This window comes from Sminthopsis crassicaudata, chromosome X (assembly GCF_048593235.1).
Source record: "Sminthopsis crassicaudata isolate SCR6 chromosome X, ASM4859323v1, whole genome shotgun sequence".
Classification (NCBI taxonomy): Eukaryota; Metazoa; Chordata; class Mammalia; order Dasyuromorphia; family Dasyuridae; genus Sminthopsis; species Sminthopsis crassicaudata.
In genome coordinates, this window is record NC_133623.1 from 43,726,952 (window position 1) to 43,740,407 (window position 13,456).

At 39.6% G+C, this 13,456-nt stretch overlaps 1 protein-coding gene and 1 long non-coding RNA gene across 4 annotated transcripts in view; one reads left to right on the forward strand and one right to left on the reverse strand.

The window, feature by feature from the left end:
* The window catches only part of PABIR2 (PABIR family member 2), a 38,981-nt gene extending 35,686 nt beyond the window's left edge, over positions 1 to 3,295 (forward strand). For all 3 annotated transcript variants that reach the window (XM_074277755.1, XM_074277756.1, XM_074277754.1), the window contains one exon: positions 2,771 to 3,295. In XM_074277755.1, the coding sequence (XP_074133856.1) occupies positions 2,771 to 2,921 (151 nt within the window). In that variant the 3' untranslated portion in view covers positions 2,922 to 3,295. The remainder of the gene's footprint in view (positions 1 to 2,770) is intronic.
* Positions 3,296 to 8,516: 5,221 nt separating this feature from the next.
* The window catches only part of LOC141548691 (uncharacterized), a 185,630-nt gene continuing 180,690 nt past the window's right edge, over positions 8,517 to 13,456 (reverse strand). The window contains exons 10-11 of the long non-coding RNA XR_012484034.1: positions 11,756 to 11,848; positions 8,517 to 8,643 (exon numbers count right to left, since the gene is read on the reverse strand). This is a non-coding gene — a long non-coding RNA (uncharacterized LOC141548691). The remainder of the gene's footprint in view (positions 8,644 to 11,755; positions 11,849 to 13,456) is intronic.

Below are 13,456 nucleotides of genomic sequence, written 5' to 3' on the forward strand. Positions count from 1 at the left end.
CCACTCGTGTCCATGTATGATAGGGGTGTAAAATTAGGGGACCCAAAAAGGAGAGAGAGAGAAAAGAGAAGAAATATTTCAAGGGATGATTTTTTTTTTTTTTTACGTTGCAGAAACTCCTGTAAGTGCTAGGAAATATATTGGGTTTTGACATTTTCTAGTATTTAAAAAATTCCCAAGAATGTGTAGAGGGTGAAAGCAGGGAGGAGAAGTCTCTGTGGCATTTGGAGAGAGCCTCATAGCTTGAGCTTCCCGGGCAGAACAGCAGATTGGTTGTTGTATTCCTTAATAGCCTGATGAGGTTGATGTGAGACATAAAGGAAGTAGCCAAGAAATGCAAGCATCATTTTAAAAACACATTTAGTAAAAGCTAGGCTTAATTAGAGAAAGGAAAGGGGGATTGGACCAGCAGTCTAGTCTCAGATTTACTATGTCATTCACATCTAGTTTAACATGAATAAAGCCTTAGTTGTCAATTGGATTTGCAAACTGATGGGGAAGGTTTATTTGAAATAGAGAGGCGCTTTTTTAAAGATGGCATTCTATTACCTAGGATAGGTAATAGGGTAATACCTCTGGGTAGGTAGCAGGAGAGAGTGGAAGGAGCCATAGACTCACTTGCTAAGAGATTGCCTGGGCTCTTTATTAGCTGGATGGTCTGGGATAAGTTACTTAAAAGTTTCTAAGCCTCATTTCCTCATTTTTAAAATTGAGGGCAGTATTACTTGGGCTGACCCTTACTAGGGCTTTGTGAGTATTTGTGAAATATTTTGTTAGCCTTAAAGCATCAGAGAAATAAATATATGCTGCTATTCAGTCCATGAGAATGACAGCAAGTCCTGGGAGTCTCTGTTTATATATTTGGTAGGTTACCATGTGCTTTGAAAATATGTGAAAATAATTTGTTCTCAAGTAAGAAAGACCTGACGGGTTTAGGAAGTCTTTTTTTATACTTAGGATACAAGGCTCCCTGCAATGCTGTCTGAGTGATCCCACCTTCCAAGCTAGGGCATTTTTAAATTTAAATTTTGTAGCTCGCTGATGGACATAGGCCCTTCCCAAATGACTAACAAAGTTGCCATAGGTGACAATTGATACGAAGTTTGTCACTGATGAGTAGGAGAGGCTGGAGTGAGGGGCAAAGCCTTGCTGGAGGAGAGGCCCTTAAGAAACAGAGCTCAGTGAAGCAGGGGGCACGGCACAAGCACTTATCAAGGTAGGCCACAAATGTGTTCAGGTGGCACTGAGGAGTCAATTTGACTATAGATTAGGCTTTATATAAGGGATCATATCGGATAAAGCTCAAGAAGTGTACTGAAGCTAGATTGTAGAGCGGTTTCATACCAAGACAGATGGAGACCATCCTGACTAGACTGGATAGTTTGTGCCATGGTGCTCTTAGAGAGAGCTACAATACTAGCATGAGGGATTTGAGCTTTATTCTCTAGGCTGCCGAAAACTAGCAGTTTTAGGGCAGGGCATGACACAATGAAAATGAGGTATTAAGTAATGTTTTGATTTATAGAAGATTCTGAAATGATACAGGATGGATCTGCAGGATAGAGGCCAGTTAGAGGCAAGTGCTGAAACCCAGGCCTGAGATGATGAAGGAGCAGACTAAAGAGGTTACAGTGGGAACTCTGTGGAAGAGGAAACATTAGGCAGGAACCATCAATGGGACCAGAGCACTACTTTTATAAAAAAGGTAAAATAAAACGAGGAGTCCAAAGGAATGGCGAGGAGTTTGGGAGAAGGGTGCCATTGACATAATTGGGAAGACTGAGAAGAAAAGCCTTCCTTTTTAGGGGAGACAGTGTGGCTTTGATTTTGGATACGACAAGCTTAAGATAAAGTGGGAGCTCCAGGTTGGTGAGTCCTCATAGGGTTGATATGAAGGCGGAAGCTTTGAGAATAGAGAAACTGAAGGTGTGAATATCAAGAGTTGAGGAGTCAGGAGGATGAAAAGGAAACTAGGAGCAAAATAAAAAGAACTAAAAAGGGTGGAAGGAGAGTCAGGAGATGATGGTAACCCAGAAGCCAAGGGATTATATCTGAGAAGGAAAGGGACTGGTCAACAGTATCTTGCCTCGGACTTAGTCAGATGAGCACATTGGGGCAGCTGGAGCAGACTATAGCTAATTGAAGTGATAGAACATATGGACCAGTTCTAATGTACTATTCTCTCTAGCTATATCATTCTTCTTTTTCCTTTAACTGTCAATCTTCTCAAAAGAGTGTGTGTGTGTGTGTGTGTGTGTGTGTGTGTGTGTGTGTGTGTGTGTGTGTGTGTGACAGACAGAGACAGAAGCTGAAACAAGTAACTATATGGTCACTTAGGAATGGCACCTAGGATACAGGTTCATTTTGGAGACTAAAGGACATCTCTTTCCCTAAGATCGATGGGACACCTGGGAGGAGGTGTAGAGACAGAAGTATCTAGAACTAAATATGAGGGGCACTTTTTCCAGTTGGCCTTAGGTCCCAGTGATATTGGAAGTGAAACATATAAGATGGGTACCATCTACGGCATATGTAGAAATTCTAGGACTCTTTGGAAACCAGAAATGGAATCGAAAACTCCAGAGTCTCTGAGTTTGCGGGGCCTCTCGTGGGGTTTTGAAATCTTTTCAAATGTAACCTTTTGCTATTCCTTTCTTAATTCTACACAAATATTCTCCCGATTGGTGATTTCTTGAAACCGTGCAGCTGTTGCATGTTGTACTTACCCCAGAGGTACACCAGCTCATGACTGTCTCTGTTTTGTCCTCAGTCTGTCTTCAGATATTCTGGATGGCAGTAGTAGCAGCATTGGCTCATCCTCAGACTCACTGGCTAAAGTCAGCAATGCCACAGACTCTCCAGTAACATGTTCCAATTCATGCTCTTCGTTCATCTTGATGGATGACCTTTCACCCAAGTGACTTAACCATTTCTCATTCAGTGTTCTGACCGTGCTGTTTTCTAGACAAAGACTCTGGCAGGCAGGGAAAGGAACTTCGATCCCTAAATGAGGATTAAGATATTAATTAGATAATAAAAATTCATGTAACATTATCCTTTAACATCTCTATTCTCAAAGGTTGAATTCATAGCTATATTAACCTTACTGCTAGTTTCTGCAAATTTCCTTTTGTGTTAAGTGAAATGTTCCGATTATTAAACTTTGGGTTGCTGTTGCTATATTTTACTTTTGATGCCCAAAAGGCTACCTCCTTAAGGTCCTGTAGTTTGCGTACTGATATGTAGTTTGTAGTATGGCTCCTTTCCCCAACGAAAATAAATGACAGTTACAAAACTGATCAGAAAGTCTCGTTTGAGAGAGACCTCCGTTCCTTGTTAACTAAATAGTTCTATACTGCTCTTCATTTTACAAATGTAAAAGACTTGCATTTGGTTATATTTAAATGATTTTTCTCATCAGATTGAAATAAATGATTTCTCCTTTTTCCTCTTTGAGCTGCTTGCCCGTAGTCAGACCAGGAAATACTTAGTGGTCTCTGTAGCTGCCAATGTTGCTCCTTTGTAGTTAAGATTGTATGGAAGGATGAGGATTGGTTTTAATGTTTGAAATATTAATGGACTTGGTAGTATGCCTGAATTAGTAAGAATGTTCCAGATCTTTATAACCCAGGAGCAGCGGTAGCTAACATTTTTTCCCAAAACTTGTAGCCCTGAGGAATGTATAACATATTATTAATATTTCTAGTTATTTGTTGTCAAGGAGAAGAAATTCCAGCCTTGATCAAAAATGTCTGGTGCATTCAGAAGTGACTAGCCAGTGTTACTGACCTAAAAAAAGTACCGTGCAGGAAAGTGCACATGGGGCCATCAATGTCTCCTGTGGCATTGAGGCCATAGGGATTTTTGTGCCTTAGGGGACATTGTTCTACTCTTAAAGAATGTAAACCAGAGGGGAAGGGGAAAGCAAAATGGGGTGCCATATGTAATCATCTGATTTGGGATCTGGTGCGCCTTTTTTTTTTTTTTTTTTAATGCATTTCAACTTTGAAATTTGCTTTCCCCTGTGGTGATTAGTACCAATGATTCAGTCCCTCTGCATCACAGGTTTTGTGTTGCCACTAGAGAAGATGGATGGTTTAAGTAACTTTCATGTTGCCTTGAATAAAGGCAAGTCTCTAAAGTTTAATTTCTAGAGGGAATTGAATATTATTCAATTGATAATTGAATGTTAGCTCCATATTCTACTTATAAGAATAAGTTTTAATTGCAGGGAATATACTTGGAGCGTTTCAGTCAGTCTGAGGTAGCAAAGTAAGGAGCTTCATAATGAGAAAAATATTAACTGAGCTAGATAATCCATTGATTATAATCTACTATCATGCTATTTATTATTTATAACTGTAAAAAGTCTGTGATGAATTATAGTATTTTTTTATGATTAAAATTTTTTAAATGTTTGATAGTAGTAACTGCTGGCTTGTCTCTAATACACAGAATTGCCTGCCATAAGCTTTCATTTTTGAATGATGGTTCAAAATGCTTTTGTCTAAAATACAGCATTTGTATTTTTTTTTTTTTTTTTTTTAAGAAAATAATGCTGAATTTTAAAGAGAAATTGTGTGCTTTGAAGGTAAGCAAAGATTGGCAGTATTGGGTAGCTTGATCGGAGGGGAGATTTAGACTTTCTTTTCAGCTCTAACAAGGACGTGATGTGTGCCCTACCAGGAGTCCAATGACAGTATCTCGTGTTCTTTATTTTAAATTGTAATAATCATGGTAGCCAGTAATGAATTTATTACTTGTATTCTTTTTACCCGTGGAGCATCACTAGTTTCCCCCACCTCAAATAGATGTGTATATTGTAAAATATTAATCCATAGTGTGCCATTTAAAAGAGAACATATAATCAGTTCTACAGTATTCAATGTATTCATTTTATTTGTATATGAACCATATTATTTAAGATGTTTTTGCCTGTACAGTAATGACTAGAGTGTTATATCTTACAGAATATTTATCCACTTTGACTTTGCTGTCTTTTTTGCCTTAAAGGGACACTCTCAGCCATAATTTTCAGACTCTGAATTGATTACTAAGATTTAACCTTTCGATTCTTAGAGATGGTTAAACCTGATTTTAAATTTTTAATCATTAAATTGGGAGGTGGAGCTAGAGAAGAAAACAGCAACATATTCCTGCAGTGCTTACTACTGGGATATGAGAGCTAGGAGATAAGACCCATGAAGTCATCTTTTGTTGTTTACACAGCAGCTTGGTGTTCCTGCTTAGAGGCTGCATCTTGGAGTCAGGAAAGCCTGAGTTCAAGATCCCTCTCTAACCTATACTCAGCTGTGTGATCATGGACAAGTCACTTAACTCTCAAGTGCCGGCCACTGTGGGGTTCAGTTTTAGATGGTTGCTGATCTGCATTCAGCAAAAATGAGTGCCGTCCGTATACTAATGAAATCATGGGTCTGGACCAAAAAACAAAAAAAAAAAACGGGGGGGAGGGGAATGTTTTTAATTGATCACACACAGTGATCTGTTTGAAATCAATTCTAAATAAAGGTCAATTAACTAATGAATTTTGTTTAACAGTCTAGCAAATGAATTTTGTTGACAGTGTCCCTTTATTTCCATATAAAATTCACTCTGCCATTTGAAAAATCCTATCTGTTATGATGTGATGTAGAGGTTGTCATTTATCCCCATTCTACTCCCCCACCCTCTTCTCCGTGTCTCTGTTTGGTAACATGAACAAGGGATGGGAGGACCAGCATCTCTCTCCTGGCTGTCATGGTTTCGTCTGCCTGACTTGTAGAAGTGATGTATTTCATGATTACTGTTTCGGGAGTGATGAAAAGTTTTCTGTGAAATGTTGGCCTTTGTAAACATTAGAATGAAATCTCATGAAATGTGAACACATGCATAAAACTTTGTATTTTCTTCACACAAAAAAAACAAAAACAAAAACAAAAAAAAAACAAAAAAAACACAAAACAAAACCCCTGGCTGTCTCTTTTCTCACTGACTCTGACTTTGCTGCCATGTTCTATGTCCTGTGCCTCTGGCAAAGCTTTAATTCATTCCCTTTTGTATTCCTGATCATTCTAATTCCCAAAGATATTTTTGACCATATTACCTTTTGGATTTACAGGAGAGCATTGAACACCTGAGAAGTTGCATTATCAAGCTCCTCCATTTCAGACACTCCTGAACTCTTAAATTTGTGAACTCTTCATTATATCCAGTTGTCTATTGCACGCTGCTTTCTCTTCCCCATCCCTAAGCCCCCCCCGGACCACCAAGAGCCACTTACTGGCTGAAGGAAATTGGCTGGCTGTCCCTGCTGTTTATCTCTGTTTGCACATGTAAGAGATGCAGGGCACGCCGTGTGCCCTGCTTCCCCACCTCCATTCCCCTGACTGCTCACAGCATTATTAATATCCCCTCTAGCAACCACCATATTGTGTACTGCATATAGTTTTAGGGAGCATGTATTAGACTGATGAGATTGTGCTGCAGGCAGGGACTGTCTGATTTTTAACTTTACATACACATACATGTGCCTTTTTATATAGTAGGTACATAAATGTTCAGTGAACTTAGCCACAATCTGGCTTCAGCCTAACTTTTTGCCTTTATTCACTTCCACCCTCAATATGGCACCCATACTCACCCTTCCATACAGAACAGAGCCAAACAGTTAGGACTTTGAACCAGCACTGAGGAGGAGCTGATAACACTTGTAGTTTTTTAGCAGTCTAGAAACTGCTAAATGGGCTGGTACCTAGTGAGCAAAAACAGTTAAATTAGGAAGCTACCAAAGGTCATATGCTTCCTTCCCCGTTCCCTGCTCCCCTACTGAATTGATCTTAAATTGATTTCCATATCCTCTCTGTCCTGGTAAAACTGGATCACTCATCATCATCACAACATGGCCAACAGTGTCTTCTCTGGCATCTTTGTTCATCTCGTCCCTTGGATTGTTCTGCATCACCTGCTGACACCCTGATCACCTCAGAAAAACTCCTCCATGAAGCTTTCACTTATCTTCCCCCAACAAGCCAATAATAATTCCTCTGTAGTAGAGCATCAGGCCTGGAGTTACGAACACTGGGTTCAAATCCAACTTCAGATACTTAGTAGCTGTGTGACTCTGAGCAAGTCGTTTACCCATTGTTTGCCTCAGTTTCTGCATCTGTAAAATAGGAATAATAATAATAGCACCTACCTTGCAGGGTTGTTGTAAGGATCAAATGAGGTGATGATTGTAAAGCACTCAGTACAGTGCTTAGCACATAAGTGCCATATTAGCTAGTTTGATGTATGTTTAGTCTAATTTTGTGCTTTTAATTTGTGTACATATTACTCTTGCTAGACTCAAAAGCTCCTTTAGTTTCAGTAGCCTTCAGTTTCAGGTCACCACTCACTGAGTATCTTTACTGTTGAATGAATGGAACACTTGTTGAATCCCCTTTTCCCTTCTTGACCACTTATCACAGGAAAATCAATCCCATTCTGCCTTTCCCCTATTTTCCTACCCTTAGTTCTTTTTATATAACTCAAAACAAGCAAGGGTGGTAAGTGTGAAAGTTATGCTAAGAACACAAAGGATATAAAACCATCTATATCTGTATGTATATCTGTATATCTCAAGAGAAAGGAAAGCCGTAAGTTTCAAAATGATAGTGGGTAAAAAATTGGTGCCATCAACCTTTAAAGGCCCCGGAATTCCCTTTGGGTATCAAATAGACAATTCTGTCTACCATCTCTTTACTTCCAATGAAACCCAGTCTGTTCCAAGAATATAACATTATCCTTATTGGAGGAGGACTGTGACTTTATTAAGAAAATTAGGACCTCCCATCTTGAACTCCCTCTTCCTACTTCTATACCTTCAAGTCCTTATAGATATAAATTTTTTTTTCCCCTATTTTTTGCTCCTGTCTTGGAGGAAGAAGAGATCCTCCTCTGTGTCAAGACTGGCCCCTCCCTCATCTTTGATCTAGGTAGGGAAGGAAGGATGGGGGAGATAACTGGGACAAGCTTCCAGAGGAGAAAGCAGGAGATAAATTCAGCAGTACCAGTAAAGACTTTGGCCACCTTTACATGAGAAACTAGAAAAAAGCAGAATGAATATAAAGTCATTCTATAAAACAGTATCAAGCGCTAAAGCTCAGAATGATCTACTGGGGTGCGCCAAGGATGACAATGGGGGAATATAGTACAGTGGACAGAGAGCTGGCCTCTTAGCCAGGAAGATCTAGGTTCAAGTGGGCAAGTCAATTGAATTCAATAAATATTATCTGCAATTTATAATCATAGAGTTGCCCAGGGCGCTGGGAGATTAAGTGTCTAGCACCCAGCACAGTGCCTGGCATATAACAAATTGAATTGACCTGCATTGATGAAGGGATTGGACCACTGATTTCATTGATATAGGTAACTCCCAGATGAGGAAATTCCCTTTATCAATGCAGGTATCTCCTATTGGGAAAAAGAGAAGGATCCAAAAAAAAAAAAAAAAATTTAAAGGACCACCCTTGCCTGATGGATGAGCTATCCAAGGTGATCAGGGTGTCAGCAGGTGATGCAAAGCAATCCAGGGGACAGGAGAGCAGGCAGTACTGACAAGTCTCATTTAGTTCGTTGTCCCTTTCAAGAAGAAGGCTCTTTGAACTGGAAAAAACAAAATGAAAAGGCAGCTAGGCAGTCAGTACTCAAAATAAGTAAACACAATAAAAAAAATCCCAGTTTTGCTTTTGAGGAATTCAGGTTTCTTGGTCCAGAAGAACTATAGCTTTGGATAGCAAAAGAACCTGCAAATGTGATGGCCAAGCTACTTCGGTGACATCAGAAAGATCCTGGAGGATGGGAGAATTGCTGCCAGACTGGGGGACTAAAATCAGTTAGTTTTCAATGAAGGGAATGGAGTGCAAACATGTAGGCCTGTGGGTTGAAGTTATTTTCCCAGAAAATGAGACTAGGTCATTAAACAGCTGGCTATTGACTCTGTAGAAAAAGAGCCAGCTGAGAGAGTTAGATGGCACAGTGGATAGAGCACCAGCCCTGGAGTGGGGGCGGGGGGAAGACTTGAGTTCAAATCCAGCCTCAAACTTGCTAGCTAGCTGTGTGACCCTGGGCAAGCCGCTTAATCCCAATTGCCTCACAAAAACAAAAGAAAAAAGGGAAGAGGAAAGGAGCCAACATGATTTTCTCAAGAACACATGATACTCAAAATTTCCTTTTTTGATAGTTAATATGAGATCAGGATGATGCTTCAGATTTAGTGGTAATCTAGTTCAGCCTTCTCAGTTTCCAGATGAGGAAACTGAGGCTCAAGGACAGGAAACCACTTGTTCAAGGTCAAAATGGTAGTCAGAATTGAACCCAGCTTCAAAACTAATATTATTTCTGTTGTATGAGATAAGGCAGCCGGGTGGCACAGCAGTGCATAAAGTGTCAGGCCTGGAGTCTGGGGGATCTGAGTTCAAATCTAACCTCAGACACTTAACACTAGCTGTTTGACCTTGGGCAAGTCACTTAACCCCAACTGCCTCCGCAGAAAACAGTGAAAAACTATTGTATGAAGTAGCACAATCAGAGAATGGACTTGGACTTGGTTGGCTGGATTAAAAGAGTGCTCATTAATGAATCTAAATCAACTTGTCTGTCAGTATCAATTTGAATACTCCAAGAATTGGTACATGCCTCTGCCCTGGTTGAAATTTTTATCAGCAATTTGGATAAAGGCATAAATAAGTGACTTTGCCTCTGCCTGCTTCAGTTTTCTCATCTGTAAAAAGGGGATCGTGATAGCATTTACTCCCCACAGTTGTTTGAGGATCAAATGAGATAATATTTGTAAAGTGCTTAGCACAGTGCCTGGCACATAGTAGGCATTTAATAAATGCTTGCTTCCTTCTTCATTTGCTATGTATCACTGGGGAAGTCACGTAACCTCTTGGAATCTCAGTTTCCTCATTTGGAAAACGGAGATGATGACAGTACTTCCCTCACAGAGTTGTTGTAAGGATCAAATGAGATAATAAATGTCTAGTACTTTGTAAATCGTACAGTGCAATATAAATATATTAATATTCCCCCAAGCACTCTGCATTCTGGGCAGGCTGATCTTTTTCCCTCTGTTATTCCACTAACTCTCCCCCCTTACCTGGAATGCCCTCTCTTCCTTCTTGGGCTCCCTCCAAAGTTCAAACCAAATGGTACCATCTCCTGCCCCAATTACTTTTAATATCATTTGTATTTCCTTATCTGTATATACGTTTCTACCAAATAGAGTGTAAGCTCCTTGAAGGCAGGAACTATTTGATTTTTGTCTCTGTCTGTCCTCAATGCCTAGCACATAGTAGGTGCTTAATAAATACTCCCCTTTCCAGAGGAGTAAAATGATTATCATTCAACTTGAGTGAAGGGGGTCAGGGGAGCTTTTTCTTTTTTGGAGGCGTTCGGGGTTAAGTGACTTGCCAAGAGTCATGCAGCTATTAAGTGTCTGAGACTGGATTTGAACTCAGGTTCTCCTGATTCTCAGGGCCAGTGCACTAACCACTATGCGACCTAGCTGCCTCCTGGGTCTTATTTTGTAGTGAGAGGATGCAGGATTTAAAAAAAAAAAAAAAATCATTTCCTTGCAATTGTCCAAAGTTACACTGAATTAAACAAGTTTTTTTTTTTTTTGTTTTGTTTTGGTTTGGTTTTTTTGCACACTAGCTTGAGAACCTGGCCATCTTTTATAACATAGTCTCTGGGGAAAATCTATATTATGAGTTCCAAACAAACCAGTGTTTGGAATGCCTTTTTCATTTAAGTTGAGGACTGCAGAGATCTTTTCCCCTTCCTGTAGAGTTCCCTGAGGTGTTATTCAATCACACCTATTTTTTTCCCAGTATTTTACATCCAAATGGATTGTTTTGTCTCAGAATCTGAACATGTTACTTAATTTTTGTATATGCACAAAACCAGTTTCCCAGCTGGTCATTGGTAGCATATTCTACTTTTCCTGTCCAGTGAGAGCTTATATATTAGCCTAGGAAATACTTTGAAATTTCAGTCATTTGTAAGATAGTGTATTTTCAAAATTCAAGCATAGTTCGAGGCTATCCCTTTGCCTTTTGTCCAGGCTTGAGATTTCTTGATATGAAAGCTCCCTCCAACAATGAGGACCTGAAACTCTCCTGTAACTTCAGGGCTGGCCCTCTATGCACAATACCTCAACTCCTTTTAAAGAGCTTTCAGTGAAATGACCAGTTTTTAATTTGGGCTTCCTGATCTATAACACATGTGATCTCTTTAAAAATAAAATTAAAAACTAATCATTGCAAATCCTGGAAATGGTGGCCAGAGCAATAGAGTTGGAAACAGGATAGATCGGGGTTCAAGTATTCTCTCTGATAATAGTTAGCGCTACCCTAAGATTTTGGGGACACCCTGTGGCAGAATGAAGACTCCTTTTGGTGTCATCAAGTTACCTGTAGCACGTCATCTCATAAGACTGTTGTATCGTTCGAAATAATGTATGTTAAGTGCTTTGCAAACCTTGAAATGACCATTATTATGAATATGACTAATAAGTGGTGATAGACCTGGAAAAAGTTTCGTTGGTCTTATCGAATGGAACTTGAACACGGATAGCCCTTCTTGGTTGTAGCTCACTTAGGGGAGCTGATTCCAAATCAGCGTGAGTACTTAGATTTGTCCATTTCAAGAGGTGTTGGAATGAGCATATTAAACCATGTACTGTATCACTGGGAAGACTTCAAACAGTTAATACCTGAAGGAGCATTGGCCTCGGGACCCAAAGATGCCTCCAATTTCCTGTCTGTATGTAATCTGAGGTGAGTCATTTCTGTTCTCGGGACCCCATCTGTAAAACAGAACTGATATTTTTGAAGCTGCAGAACATCAGGCTACTGATATTAACAGCAAATTAGTGGAAGAAAATGGAGCCTTAGAAACTTTCAAGTTGGATTGGGAACATCAAACACTTGGGGGAATTGAACCTTGGGGAGCTTGTTTTTTGTTTTTAAAGGACAGATTCCTAGTTTGTATAAATTAGTTATTACGACTGAGCTAGGAATCACAGATTCTAGTAGTTGATGGATACTTAGGTGGTACAGTGGATAGAGTCAGGGGGAACTGAGTGCAAATGTGTCCTCGGATACTTCCTGGCTGGGTGACTCTTGGCAAGTCACTTTACCCTGTTTGCCTCAGTTTCCTCATCTGTAAAATAAGCTGGAGAAGGAAATAGCAAGCCAGTAAAATATCTTTGCTAAGAAAATCCCAAATGGGATCACAAAGAGTCGAATGTGATCGAAAACAATTCAACAACAGGACCAGTTCACCAACAGAGAGCCCTTTGGAGAATATCTGCAGATTTCTGTGTGGTTCCAAGTACAGTTGACCTTTCTGCGAGGATTTGGTTTGGTCCCTAGAAGCAGGAGAGCAAACCAGTAGCACGTTAAACAAAATAGCGATGAAATATTAGTATACAAGTGCTTCTGGCCTTGAATTCGTTATATGACATTTTGCTAAGCCAAAGACCCTTTCTTGAAATCTTGATCTAGACAGAGATTTCTGTTTTCTTTCCATTTCATTGTCTTGTACATCCATCTTACCTTTCTAAATGATGAATTGTTAAATATTGGGTAATTAAGAATGTGATCAATAGGGTTAATGAATAAAAACTTCAAAATGAAATCTCAATCTAGAGAAGATCAGATTCTCTAAATCATGCCCAGCACTGGGAGCAGCTTTTTTTTTTTTACAAGGTTGGGAGAGTCCTTGAAAAGGCAGAGTGGATGTGGCTTGTCTTAATTAAAGAGCAAGTAACTCAAACCCAGATGCCAATTCGCAGGTATACATTTATGAGCTGTTCTGTTTTTCTTTCTGTTCTTGTCATATATTTAAACAAAATTTAAAACTAGTCATTCCCACTCTTGAGCCTTGTCAATGTCAATCCGTTGCTCTCCCACCCTCCTGTCCAACTTTGCAATATAAGGATGGAAAGAACAACATTCATTAGGCAAGTAAATGTCTTGAAATATGCTCAATATATCAAAACAGGATTCTGTCTTCAGCCAGGACACAAATCTCCCTCCCATCTGTCTCATAAGGCAGTCAAGGATTTGGGGGTGATTTTTTTTTTTTTTTTTTTTTGGTGCAGCTGCAATTTGCTACATATATTGGTACATAAGTTGTTGGTAGCTTATGTTTACCTAGCAACAAAATCTGTTTGGCAGGAGGCTGTGGGAAGGGAGATGTCGTGGAGGAGGCTGTTTTGTATAAAGCAGTTTCTTCATCGACAAATTCTTGAATGCAAGAAAGGCCAGTGTCTTAAGCCAAACAGTCTGCCTTTTATATACTTTTAACCCAATCTGCAGAGTAAATGCAAACTTTGAGAGTTGTCTACTTGAATCACCTTTCATACAAAACAGAATGCCAGTTTTCTGGGAAAGCTCAGCAATTTGAGACA